The sequence below is a fragment of the Plecotus auritus genome (assembly GCF_963455305.1).
Source record: "Plecotus auritus genome assembly, chromosome: 9".
NCBI classification, from domain to species: domain Eukaryota; kingdom Metazoa; phylum Chordata; class Mammalia; order Chiroptera; family Vespertilionidae; genus Plecotus; species Plecotus auritus.
Window position 1 is genome coordinate 74535081 of NC_137783.1, and position 14478 is coordinate 74549558.

Here is a 14478-nt window from a genome sequence, read left to right on the forward strand (position 1 = left end):
TTCTTATTGGAACAATAAAATTTTCCCATAGGAGGAAACATTATTTTAATTTTCATGATTCTGGAAAGAACAGAATCAGAAGAGATTCAGAACAATAAACATGGTTTTAAAGTCATTACATTAGTTAGAGATGATCATTGTTTATTACCAAACAAGTGGGGATATTAATAAGCCACCTATTTATTATAACATATTCTTTAGTCAGCTCTGTAGTGCTGAGCATACCATTTGAATATTTATAACTTACCTATTTCCAAAACAGCTGGTAGGTCCCCTCAGTGATTGCAAGAATCCTAAAAAGTAGACCCCGAATACCTACCATGAAGTGATTGTCACGATAAAATGTGATTCCTCTGTCCTTACCAAGTTCACGGTAAGTTGGTGTCGGAGTCCAGGTTGGATGAGAGAGCTGTCTAGGACAGTGCTACACTTGTCGGGCACAGACGGCCCTGCCCTGAAAAAGTCACAGCTAATCGGAGGCTCAGGCTCTGGAGGGAGCAGCTCATCACAGTGGCCAGGTGGGCGTCTCACTTCCCAGGCAGTATCTTCCAGAAAGACCTTCACCTGGTGACGTGGACCACTTTCCTGTAGGGCAGTGTAATAGTTTTGAGAAACAGAAATCACAGTTCAGCTTTATCCTTTGAAAAACTGATGATGAGAATGAGCAGAATATACCAAAAGTACTTAGTTAGGAAATTTAAATTTTACATTGTGATATGGTGGCTTAAAAAAAGTAATTTAAATGACTAATGCTTGAAAGGAAAAAAAGTTGTTTAGCCTCAAAAGTGGCCCAGGATATAAGCCTATGGAAGATGATATAAGAAAAGCTATCATGTTCAGAATAATATGCAATGTATTTTTTTCTGTTTTAACTATCCATATAATAATCCAACACTTTGCTATTGCTATTTTATTCTTTTTCTCTTTTTAATATATTTTTATTTATTTCAGAGAGGAAGGGAGAGGGAGAGATAGAAACATCAATGATGAGAGAGAATCATTGATCAGCTGCCTCCTGCATGCCCCCCACTAGGGATCGAGCCTATAACCCGGCATGTGACCAGAATTGAACCCTGGGACCCTTCAGTCCACAGGCCCATGCTCTATCCACTGAGCCAAACCAGCTAGGGCTCTATTTTTTTCTTCATCTCATTAAGTATACCCAATGATGTTGGAATATACCAAATATAAAGTATATTCTAAATATTTTTAAAGTATATTCAAATATAAAGTGTATTTCTGACATATCTCCCCATTGTTGAAAACCATCAACCTGAAATTTTAACTGGGAACCATTAGATAATGTCTGAGAACAAAACTGTATTCACTTTGCAGTCTGATTCCTATGTTAAATTCTTGTGATCATTTTAAGACTTTAGGAGAAAAAAAGGAGGAATTAGCATCACTGAGTGGAGGATTTTACATGCTACCTTTTACACTAACTTCACTTGTATTATGCCCATTTTTACTGGTGAAAAATAAAATTCAGAGGGTTAAGTAACCTAGTGAAGTGCGCACAATTCGTAAGTGATGGAGCCAGGAATTAATCCCAGGGCTTGGAAGAGGAGAAGCTAGCATCATACTGTTTGTTCCTTTTTGTTGTTTGAATTTAAAATTCACCATCCTATGCCCATTGAGGTGATTATGGCAGAAAAAATACAGGCCATTCCTCTGCCTTTTAGAAACTAGTCTGATGATTGTTCCCTCAGATGTTTACAATGTCTGTAATATTCAAAAGGCATCTAATGAATTATTCTGCTAGTTTTGAAGAGATGAGGAGGAAAGGATTGTCCAACAGTTTCATCTTTAAAATTAATCCTTGCCTACTGTCAGGAAGGAAGCTTCTTTTTAAAATGATTTTTTAAAGGAGAGTTTGTAATGCTTGTTTACTTAAAGGAGACAGGAAGAACAGGCTTTGCACCGCCAGTAGCGCTTTCTCTAGTAGGTTGACTTCAGGAACTGAAGTTGCTCAGCAATAAGCATCTCTCTGAGCTGGGTCAGCAAGCTGTGTTCAGACTGTGTCTCCTTGAAAGAATGGCATTCCTGTCACCTCTGAGTTACTGCTGCTGCTCTCTTCTTCCTCTTCACACACGCCCTTGCCAAAAAATACACACCACCTTACCCGCTGCCCCCCCACACACACAAACACAGGCAGATAGAGAGCACTTACTGCAGTGTCCTTTGTATTGTATTATAGTTAGTTGTGGGGGTGTATCTATCCCTGGCTCAGTTTTGAGCTCCTAGAGGCAGGGACTTTATATCTTTCCAGGGTAATATACGTAAGATTATATACAATTCTAGTGGCCCAGTGCATGAAATTCATGCACAGGGAGTGGGGTGTTCCTCAGCCTGGCCTGCATCCTCTCCAATCTGGGACCCCTCAAAGGATGTCCTACTGCCAGTTTACAGGGATCGGACCTAAACCGGCAGTCAGACATCCCTCTCGCAATCTGGGACTGCTGGCTCCAGCCGCTCACCTGCCTGATTGCCCCTAACCACTCTGCCTGCCAGCCTGCTCGCCCCCAGCTGCCGCCCGCCAGCCTGCTCACCCCCAACTGCCCCCCCTGCTGGCCTGCTTGCCCCCACCTTCCCTCCCCACTGGCCTGCTTGACCCCAGTGCCCCCCTGCTCACTCCAAACTGCCCCCCCCCCCGCTGTCCTGATCACCTCCAACTGACCCCCACTGACGGCCTGCTCACCCTCAACTGGCCTCCCTGCTGGTCTGCTTACCCCCAACGGCCCCATCTCCCACCAGCCTGATCACCCACAACTGCTGTCCCATTCTGGCCTAATCATCCCCTGACGACCCAAGCTCCCAGCCCCTCCTTTTTTTCTTTTTCTTTTTTTTTTTTTTTTCCAGTGCCTCCTTGAGCGGAGGCCAGGGCCAGCCAGGGCAGGCGGGAAGCTTGGCTTCCTTCATTGCCGGGGCAACCCAAGCCTCCTGCTTGCTCCAGCTCCATGGCTGCCGCCATTTTTGTTGGGATTTATTTATCTTCTATAATTGAAACTTTGTAGCCTTGAGCGGAGGCCAGGGCCGGCCCAGGCTCCCAGCACCTCCTTGAGCGGAGGCCAGGGCCGGCTGGAAGCAGGTATCTGGGATTTATTTATCTTCTATAATTGAAACTTTGTAGCCTTGAGCGGAGGCTAGGGCCGGCCAGGGCGGGTGGGAAGCTTGGCTTCCTCCATCACTGGGGCAACCCAAGCCTCCTGCTCACTTCAGCTCCATGGCCACCACCATCTTGGTTGGGATTTATTTATCTTCTATAATTGAAACTTTGTAGCCTTGAGCGGAGGCCAGGGCGGGTGGGAAGCTTGGCTTCCTCCATCGCCAGGGCAACCCAAGCCTCCTGCTCACTTCAGCTCCATGGCCACCACCATCTTGGTTGGGTTAATTTGCATACTCACCCCTGCTTGGCTGGTGGGCATAGCGGAGGTACAGTCAATTTGCATGTTTCTCTTTTATTAGTGTAGATGTGTTTGTTGAATATTTTCTTAAAAAGAGCATTCTTATATTCCTTAGAAAGACTAGCTTTCTTGTCATCTCTGGGAAAGTTGTGTGCCTCACATGGAACAGGAATGAAATTCTGTACAGCCTATCTCAGAATAATAGATTGTTGAGACTGCTTCAAATCAATCCCTTTTCTGGAGTTTCCAACAAATAACGATTTATCCTTTAGTTGTATCAGGAACAGTTGTTTTATTCTAAGAAATGTGTGTATTTATATGGAAGGTATTAGTGTTCCTAAACTGTCTGTTCTTGCCATATTTACAGGCACAAACTGTGGGCTTCCCGGTGACCATGCATTCACCAAATATGCGACTGATGAGATCTACCCTCCTCCCACAGGCATCCAATGTGGAGGCCTTTTCATTTCCAGCATCCGGCTGTCAGGCAGAAGCAGCGTTTATGGAAGAAGAGTGTGTTGACACTCCAAAGGTATGCGTGTGTTTGAGAGGCTGAGCTTGTAGGTTGGCTGGAGACTTCATTTGGGTCCATAGGTGTTGGACTTGGACTTTATTGAACTCTGTCCTGTCCTCATGTCACTCAGGAGTGTTGTTTTTGAGCAGCAGAGCCTGAGAAGAGCGTTCAGGGCTGAACTGGTCTCTCGTCACCGCCTTATCATTACCACTTACATAACTTGTCAGACCTCATATGTCCTTTTCAAAAGCTTTCCTTCTCTTTCCTTCACCAAATCCTTCTCTTTTCAAGTTTCTAGATCACACATAGGTTTTATATTTTTTAAATAAATTGTAATTCTGAAAACAAATATAACTGGTGCTGACGTGGCTCTGTCTGAGTTGACTGCCTTTCTTCTAAGAAATGTGTATATTGTATTATAGTTAGTTGTGGGGATGTATCTATCCCTGGCTCAGTTTTGAGCTCCTAGAGGCAGGGACTTTTCTTTATATCTTTCCAGGGTAATATACGTAAGATTATATACAATATATATTTTTTAAAAAGAGCATTCTTAGATTTCTTGAAAAGACTGCAGCTCCGCGATCATGTGCCGTCTGTTCTGGTCAAACATCCTTTTTGTCCTGTTTGGACATGCTTAACGGAGATAAGTTTATCCTGCTATACTACATGCAGGTGGCTTTTAGGATGTGAACAGGGACAGCTTCTCTCACTTAATGGATATTTACTTCTAATATGTGTTTTATATACATAGCATCAAATGATATACAAAGGATCATACAAATGGGCAGGTCTTAGAGTATGTTCAAAATAGACTTTGTTCTTTGCTAGCTGGGTGAACTTGGACAAGAAGGCTGGTGTGCTTCTTTGCTGTTGTTGTGTTTTTTTAATATGTTTTTATTGATTTGAGAGAGAGAGAGACAAGTATCGATAGGCTGCCTACCACATGCCCCTACCAGGGATCAAGCCCATAACCTGGGCTTGTGCCCTAACTGGGAATCGAACCTGTGACCTTTTGGTGCATGGTATGACGCTCAACCAACTGAGCCACTCCAGCCAGGGCCTGACTAGCTTCTTTGAACCGCTGTTTCTCTTATGTAATATCAGACTACCAACTTTATGAGACTATTGTGAGGATTAAGATAATGTCTGAGGTTCTGGCCAAATTGTAGGTACTTAATAAGTATTGGTTTCCTGTTTTTTTGGCCTGTTTAGGTAATAAAAGGTGAGTCAGACATTAATTTTGCCTCAAAGTTTATAATGTAGCAGAAAAGACATGATGCATAACTAAAAACAATGTGCCCGATTCTGAATAAATTGATAAAATATAATAGGTCCTTTATTTTTTTCACCCCTCCTTCAGCCCCCTCACCTTTGGCTTGTTCTCTGTATGTATGGGTTGGTTTTGTTTTATTTCCTCATGTCTTTTGATTTATTTTTTTTTTAGACTCCACATGTAAGTGAAATCATATGGTATTTGTCTTTCTCTGTCTGACTTATTTCACTTAGCATAATGCCCTCTAGGTCCATCCATGTTGTTGCAAATGGCCAGATTTCATTCCTTGGGAGCAATATTTCCTTGTATATATACACCACATTTTCTTTATTCATTCATCTGTCGATAGAGACCTAGGTGGCTTTCATGTCTTGACTATCTATAATAATAAAAGTATAATATGCTAATTAGACCAGACATCCTTCCGGACAAAGCCAGGGCTGTGAGGGAAGCTCGGGTCCCAGGTGCCTGCTGGCGGCCGGAGGGAAGCCCGGGTCTGAAGGTAAGGCTGGATCCCAGGTGCTAGAGGGAAGCCGGTGCCAGCAGCCAGAGGAAGGAGACCTACTCTTTCACAAATTTTGTGCATCAGGCCTCTAGTTGTAAATAATGCTGCAATGTACATAGGGGTGCATATAGCTTTTCCAAATTAGTGTTTTGGGTTTCTTTGGATATATACCCAGAAGTGATATTCCTGAGTCATATATTTTTATTTTTTTTTCCTGAGTCTATTTTTATTTTTTTGAAGAACCTACATACTATTTTACACAGTGGCTTCGCCAATCTGCATCCCCACCGACAGTGAGCAGGGGTTCCCATTTCTCCACATCCTCACCAGCACTTGTTAGTTCTTGATTTTTTTATGTGACCATTTTGACAAGTGTGAGGTGGTACCCACTGTGGTTTTGATTTGCATTTCCCTGGTGATTAGTGATGTTGAGCATCTTTTCATATGTCTTTTGGCCATCTGGATATCTTCTTTAGAGAAATGTCTATTTAGGTCCTCTGCCCATTTTTTATTGGATTGTTTGGGGTTTTTTAATGTTAAATTGTATGAGTTTCTTACATATTTTGGATATTAACCTCTTATCGGATGTATCGTTGATGAATATCATTCCCCATTCAGTAGTTTTCTTTTTGTTGATGGTTTCCTTCACTGTGCAGAAGCTTTGTAATTTGATGTTGTCCCATTTGTTTATTTTTGTTGTTGTTATTGTTGTTGCCCTTGCCCAATGAGACATATTCAAAAAGATATTGCTGAGGCTAATGTCAAAGAGTTTACTGCCTGTTTTCTTCAAGAAGTTTTATGGTTTCAGGTCTTACATTTAAATCATGAATCCACTTTGAGCTTATATTTATGTATGGTGCAAGAAAGTGGTCCAGTTTCATTTTTTACATGTATCCAATTTTTCCAACACCACTACTGAAGAGACTATATTGACCCTCATTGTGTATTTTTACCTCCTTTGTCATAGATTAATTGACTATATAAGTCAATATATTATTTATTGGAGTTTATTTGTTTATTGGAAAATTTATTCCTGGGATCTCTATTCTATTTCATTGATCTGTATATCTGCTTTTATGCCAACACCATACTACTTTGATTATTGTAGCTGTTTAGTTCTGAGAAGACTGCCCTTGGCATTTGAATAGGGATTGCATTTAATCTTCATATTGTTTTAGGTAGTAAGGACATTTTTACAATACTCGTTCTTCCAATCCTTGAGCAATGGATTTGTATTCTCTTCAGTTTCTTTCTTCAATGTTTTATACTTTTCAGAATACAGATCTTTCACCTATTTGGTTAAGTTTACTCCTAGATATAATATGCTTTTAAATGCAATTGTAATTTTCTTAAATTCTTCTTCTAATCATTCATTATTGGTTTAAAGCAGGGGTGGGAAATATCTGGCCGGTGGGCAGTAGAAGGCCCATTAAATCATTTGGTCTGGCCCTGCCAAGGCATTAGGGGTGAATTAATTAAATGTTTGACCATATATAGCAGGCTAATTTTTAAGTTGATCATTTTGTATGGCCTGTGACTGATGTTACAAATATCCAAATGGCCCTTGGCAGAAAAAAGATTCCCTACCTCTGGTTTAAAGAAATAGAAATCAAAGTGATTTAAGACTAGAAGGAAGCAGGGGGAGTTGGTTTTAGCTGATTTGAACAGGAAAGTCTTTGGGTGAACTGTCAGAGCTAGCAGTGAGAGAGGTGCAGAATCTGGCTGGATGGAAATGGTGTGACACCTCGGGAGGGAAAAGCCCGAGCACAGCAAACAGCAGGACAGCCGAGGTCCCCCCTCTGAGCCAGTGCAGTGGCTCCGGGCATCTCAGGAAAGGGCTGTGAAGGGGAGTCGTGCGGGAGAAGGATGAGCAGCACATCAGGGACTGTAAGCTTTTCTCCAGGCTAGGGAGCTCTGTTTAGGAATGTGCACAATATCATCAAGAGAGTTTTTTCAAACGGACTTTTTCAAGGTAGTAGGAAACAATTGAAATTTTTTTTATCAAAGAAGCACTATGATCCATGTTGTACTTCAGAAATTAGCCAGGAGGTGTAGGGGTACATTGGATAGGAGAGAGACTGGTGACAAAGACAGTGAGAGTTAGAACATGTGTCCAGTAGGGGAGACAAAGAGGCCCTGAACTAGGATAGTGCTCCCGAAACCGGAGAGCAGGGGATGCTACTAGTATAAGTGAGATCATAGAGATAAAACTGGTAGACTGTTAGGGTCCAGAGAGAAGTACAAACTGATAGTAGTATTTCGAGCCTTGATGATGGGAAGGGTGAGTGCCATTATCAGAAATAGGGGGCTCTGGAGGCAGTACTGATTCAGAAGCTAAATATTGAGTTTAGCTAGAGCATAGTCAAGGCAGCTGGATGCTGGGCTGCCACACAGCTGGTAAGCGGAGTGCTGAACACGAGGAGTGTCCATGCCCCTGAGAACACCACCTGCTGGGGACAGTCTTTTTCCCTGCGCCGTGGTTGCCTGGCATGTTCAGTAATCTCATAAACTGCTACTACATTGGGGTGACATAATTTATTTATTTTAAGATCTAAGTCCCTTGAAAAAATTAAATTGCAGTCTGCTAAAATCTTGTCTGTGAGGGCATCTGGCCCAAAACACAGATTGGGCACTGTCTACTGTATTATATAGGACAAGCTATTTTTAAAGCTTGTGATTGTTACCGTAGCTAGGAAACAGACAGGAAATGAATGATTTTGTGAAAGATATAGATAGTAGCTAGATGGTGTATTTGCATTTGTAGGAAAAGCAGTACCACTCTAGAACTGGCCACCCACACTGGCAGAGCCACTTTGGCACATTGCCAGCCCGTAGACATACACTGTCTTACTTGTGGACCATTTTGTTTATGTCAGCAAAAATGCTCGTGCCTGCCTGGCCTGCGTGGCTCGGTGGTTGAGCATTGACCTATGAACCAGGAGGTCATGGTTCAATTCCCAATCAGGGCACATGCTCGGGTTGTGGGCTCGGTCCCCAGTGTGGGGTGTGCAGGAGGCAGCCAATCAATTATTCTCTCTCATCATTGATGTTTCTATCTCTCTCTCCCTCACCCTCCCTCTCTGAAATCAATAATATATATATATTTTTTTATTTTTTTTTTTTAATGCTCATGCCTTTTCCTCCCTAGTACTTTCCTTGGGGCCCATCAGTAAATGTCCACACACCCCAAACTAGCAGACAGAGATCCAGTTCCCATGTGGGTCCTACGGCTTTATCCTCATTCACTACTGTAACACCTGTTGGTTGTCTTCTAGAAGATGCTTCCTAACTGCATGTATTGCTCACCCCTTTACATCTCAATTGGTGGCAGGTACTGTGCATCTCAGAGCTTTCACTTCTCCTTCCCTCCTAAAAGTCCTCAACTTAAAACTGTCAGTAAAGTCCATTAGGGAGTTCATGTTGAAATGTTGGTTTGGGGCTCCTCCAAAAAATGGCACCCTTCTGAGACAGTCACCCAACTCTGAGCACTAACTGAAACCCAGGTGACAAAGAGACCATCTGGAAGGCAGAAGCACAAACCCTGTTGTGTCAGTCATTTTTGAGAGTTTCTTTGGGAATCATGAATTTTTTTACACACATTTCAGTCTCTCTTAACATTTTATTGGAGATGATAATAACTGGCTTTTCCAAGTTCCACCTTCATAGCTGGATAGCAGAAGGGAACTGTGAGGCTAAACTGAAAGTGCCAGTGTAGTAAAGGTGTTCCATGTCTGCTTACATTTTTAATAACTGTTACTATAGAGGTAGTACAGCACCTAAGAGATGGTCTGAAAAGGATGTACATCCAACTCCTAACAGTGTTCACCTCTCAGGCTTGGTAAAGGGAAGAAATGCACTTTTATATCTGAATTTGAATTTTTAAATATATAATTGGAAACAACAAAACCAATCAAACTCACATAGGGAAAATTCAGAGAGCGAAGAATGAATTAACTTATCTATAATCCCACTACCCCAGAGATAAGTATATTTTGGTATATTTCCTAAGAGGGGGTTATAGATACAGTTAGATGGACAGTTGGGTGGGTGGGTGAGTGTACGGTGGTTCAGTAAGTAGGTAGACTTTTTAAAAATTATATTCTATGATATGTCATTTTGTATCTTGCTTTACATAGTATAACATCATGAGCATTTTTCCCATATCATGAAATCTTGAAATCATGAGTTATATTTAACTGCCTAAGATATCGTATTAGATATATCCTTATTTAACTATGAACTCTCCTGTTTTTAAACATAAGTTACTTCCATTTTTTTTCCTTCTCCTACATGCTTCAGGAGAATATGCTTGTATCTAAATCTTTGTGCCACTTGAGTGTTTCCTTCAGAGACATTCCTAGTACTCGGCTTATCCAGTTCTTTTCTTCCTCGCCTGGTTTTAAGTTTATTTTAACTTAACTCAAGATGGTAAAAATGCTTTAAAAGAAAATTTCCTTTCATTCTGATGCTTTAAAATGTTTTATTATTATAAAGCATTCTCTTTGGTCAATAAGTAATAATAGATACAATATATTGAGGACCTATGGTACTGTGCCATTTTATATATATACTAGTGGCCCAGTGCACGAAATTCATGCACGGGGGGAGGGGGTTACTTCAGCCCAGTCTGCAACCTCTCCAATTGGGGACCCCTTGGAGGATGTCCAACCGCCGGTTTAGGCCCGATCGCAATCTGGGACCGCTGGCTCCTAACCACTCACCTGCCTGCCTGCCTGATCACTCCTAACTGCCTCTGTCTGATTGCCCCTAACCCCTCTGCCTGCCTAACCTCTCTGTCTGCCTGCCTGATCGCCCCCAACTGCCTCTGCCTGCCTGATCACCCCTAACTGCCCTCCCTTGCCGGCCTGGTTGCCCCCAACTGCCCTCCCCTGCCGATCTGATCTCGCCCCCAACTACCTTCCCCTTCCAGCCTGATCGCCCCAGCAGTCTCTGCCTTGGCCCCCACCACCATGGCTTTGTCTGAAAGGAAGTCAGACGTCCGGAAGATGGCCAGTGGACCGGTCTAATTAGCATACCCTTTTATTAGTATAGATTATATAGGATAGGATTGCTTAAATAGGGGGGAGCCTTTTTCAGCAGGAGGATATGCTCTTGGCAGACAAAAATACATAATCCCTATATCAGGACTGATATCCAGCCATATGCACTATACTGCCCAATTGGTCATTAAAAAATTGAATCGCTTTCTTACACCTTACACCAAACAGCTGTTGCCCTTAAAACCCCTCCTCAGCCCCCACCTTAGGTTCTGCCTTCGCAGTTCACCCAGATTAGGTTCTGATTGGTCGGTTTCTATGCCAGTCAGCATCAAAAGCTCCACCTCCTAGGCAGCCATTGGCTCCGCGCATATCACCCAGATTTGGTTCTGATTAGTCTGTTTCTATTTCAGTCAGCATCTCTGGGCCTATCAGTGGGGCTGATCAGCAGCCCCAGGGGAGGCCAGAGAGAAAGAGAGGTGCAGCTGCTGGCCAGGCCCAGAGAGAAAGAGAAAGTCAAAGGCTGATCAACAGCTGCCACGGAGGCTACGGATCAGACCCTGCTTTTCTCTCCTCGGGCCTGATCTGCAGCCCCCTCAGCAGTCAGTGGGCAGCCACGGCAACCCAGCACTGACTTCCAGTTGGTCGAGCCTTCGGTCATTTTAGATGTTACGACCCTGGGTTTTTATATATTAGGATTATTTTAGTTAATCTTCCCAAACAACTTTACTTGAATTTTACAAGTGAAAAAAAATTGAAGTTAGCTTATAGAAGTTAAGCAACTTGCTAATACGTGATAGAGCTGAGGTTTGAGCCCCATAGCACCTTTTCAACATGTGCCAGGCTTGTTAGACACTTAGATACAAATTCAATAAGCCACAGTCCCAGCCTCCAAACTCAACTGGCTAATATTGTGTATTGGTCTACTTAGACTGCTGCAACAAAATACCACAGCCTGGTGGCTTCAACGACAGAAATGTATTTTTACAGCCCAAGATCAAGGTTTCAGCCAATTTGATTTCTGGTGAGGGCTCTCTTCCTGGCTTCTCACAATGTCCTTCCAGGGCCTTTCCTCTGCTCGTATGGAGAGAGTTTTTTTGTGTCTCCTCAGCCACACTCGGGGTTAGGGGGAGACACATTCTGTCCATAACAGTCTACCTGTGCTACGACCTTGTATTTGTGGTCAGCACAGGCACATGGTATCAGTTAGTGGTAGAGTCTCACAGTTCAATTCCTACATGCATAGGAGGTCTCTTACTAGAAGTGAAGTGATTGCTTGAGCTTTAAGGAAAGACAAAATCAGTGTATTGGGAAATATACATTTAACCGTGTTATATTTGAAATCCTGTAATTTACAGTTAGCCTAGATTATTTCCTAGAGCAAAAGATCATATTTCTAGCAGCCTAGGTTGGTCAGCCCAATATTACAATCACAAAATCCTAGAACTACATTTAGGCTCTTGTTTTATCAAGTGTCCTGGTAGTAAGTTGGCAGGGAAGGGCAGCATGAAGATCACTTGTTCCAGGAAGTGAACTCATAGCTGAAGATGATCACACCTGTGCGCTGGACTCCACACTGCTTCTGATTTAATCATTAAATATCATCTCAGAAACGGTCATTGTTTTCTGCCGTGCCAGGATGAAACTGAATTCAGCAAACATTTTCAAACATTTAGATGAGATGAATTTATAAGCAGATAATTTGACAGGAAAAATTACAAATTCAGAGAGATTGAAAGGTTTTTCAGTTCTCCGAAAAAGGTAACTTTTCTCAATAAAGGACAAAAAGGACATAAGGCTCTGGCGGTTGTAAGACTATACTACAAGAAGTATCTGATAAAATTTTGACATAGGCTGTAAGTGTAAAGATAGATAATTACTTTATAACAGTCCTTTCTCTGTTGCTTTTTTCATTTCTAAATCATCCTCTGCTAGTCTTAGAAAATTGTGTTAGTAGACAGTTAAGGAACCTAGAGGTATGAATAAGTTTCCAAACGGCCAGCCATTCTCTCCTACAAGAAAACTATTAAGTGTAGTCAAAAAAGGAAAACTTATCTGGAGAAAGGCCAAGGGCAGAATAAAAGTTGCTGACCAGATTTCAGGTTTTGTTGGTGCCATGGGGAAGATGGGTCTTAGTCTGGAACGGAAGCATCTAACACTTCCTTTTAAATGACCCTCCTCACTTTAAAATGCATTGGCCACCTTATCCAAGTAATGGCTGCAGCCCCAAAGCAGTTTTTATGGCATTACCGTCCCCTCCCCCAGGCAAACAAAGATCTGAGTCACCCAAGGCTCCCTCTCCAAATAAAGGGCCTTGCAGCGCCTTCAGACTAGTTGCCATAAGAGGAAAGTTCCTGTGTCTGGCACAGGGACGTCCCACGTCACCTCTCACACATGCGCCTCGCCTGCTTCCAAAGGAAACAAAAGCTCTACCCAGTGTATTTCAGGTGAAAGTCTGCTTACAACTCAGTGTCTGTGACTGGCTGTTCCTGAGCAGCTATTCATAGGAGAAAACAGATTGATTTCCCCGGGGGGATAGTTAAGGTAATGAGCTAAATAATTGCCTCCTGGTTGGGGCTTTTACCAGCCAGAGGAGCAGGCAACCACAACTCCCCTTTGTCTGCTGTTTCTGCTGCCATTAGCTGGTTTGCTTGTCAGCTGCCTGGGAGCTATGCTGTGCTCCCCCTGGGGGATGGGAACTGGGGATGCTGTGTGTGTGGCTGGAGGACAGGGCTCCGTGCCTCTGCAGGAATCTGGGACCTGAGTCGCTTGTTATTCTGTAACATAAGGCTCGGGCTGTTTGCCAGTGAGTCTTTTTCAGTCCTCTTTGTGGTATCAGTCCATCTTTAAAGAGTTCTTTTTTCCATTCCTCAAACACATAGAACCAGTTAAAGACCTAACCAGATAGTTAGGTACTTAAATTATAAACATAAAAGTATGTCTGGAACCTTGCAGTATGTTTTGTGGTTGAAAATTAGAAGAATGCTGGTGACTACTCTTTTCTTAGCTCTGAGCCATGCATTTTTTAAAAATCTCATCTTCCCCCTCTTCATTCCCCTTATTTTAAAGAAATAACTGGCAGGCATCAACTTAATGTACCCCTATTCATCTGAAAACTGCTGAAAAAAAAATTGTTTATTGTAATGATGACTCAGAGAAACCTGGGAGGCAGTGCTGGCTCGGCCATACTGGGCTCCTGTCTCTCAGTGCTGCCGTTGGCTTGCCTCTCCATGTTGTCATTAATAACACATCTGTACATTTTCAGTATTTTACTTAATTACTAATTTGCCACAGTGTTGACATGTTTCCCGTGTGGATTTTTCGAATGTCTCAGCAGAGCAGCAACTGACAGTTTCCTCTTGCACTGACGTTTAGGTCAATGGCTGTCTGCTGGACCCTGTGCCTCCTGTCCTGGTGAGGAAGGGGTGCCAGTCCCTGCCCAGCAGCATGATGGAAACCTCCATTGATGAAGGGCTGGAGACAGAGGGAGAGGCCGAGGAAGACCCCAGCCAGGCCTTTGATGCGTTCCAGTCCACGCGTGGTGGGCAGAGACGGCACACTCTGTCTGAAGTGACCAATCAGCTGGTCATGGTGCCGCGTTCAGGTATGCTATCCACTGAACTGCAGCAAAGTCTGCACACTATCAGTCATAGTCCAGTCTCTACCAGATAGTGATGATACCAACCAGCTCCTAGAATGTGGTCCATAATGAGTATTTCCCCTGTGGAAACCAGTCTGCTTTTTCCTTTGTGGACAACATTCAGCAGCTGAGGGTAGGCCTGCTC

General features: G+C 42.9%; 1 protein-coding gene across 3 annotated transcripts in view; it reads left to right on the forward strand.

Annotated features, from left to right (window-relative positions):
* Nucleotides 1-14478, forward strand: part of SIK2 (salt inducible kinase 2) — a 130849-nt gene that overhangs the window by 109355 nt on the left and 7016 nt on the right. For 2 of the 3 annotated variants that reach the window (XM_080642425.1, XM_080642427.1), the window contains 2 exons: nt 3772-3936; nt 14069-14297. In XM_080642425.1, coding sequence (XP_080498551.1) covers nt 3772-3936; nt 14069-14297 — 394 coding nt within the window. The remainder of the gene's footprint in view (nt 1-3771; nt 3937-14068; nt 14298-14478) is intronic. The other variant, XM_080642426.1, reaches the window with a different exon arrangement.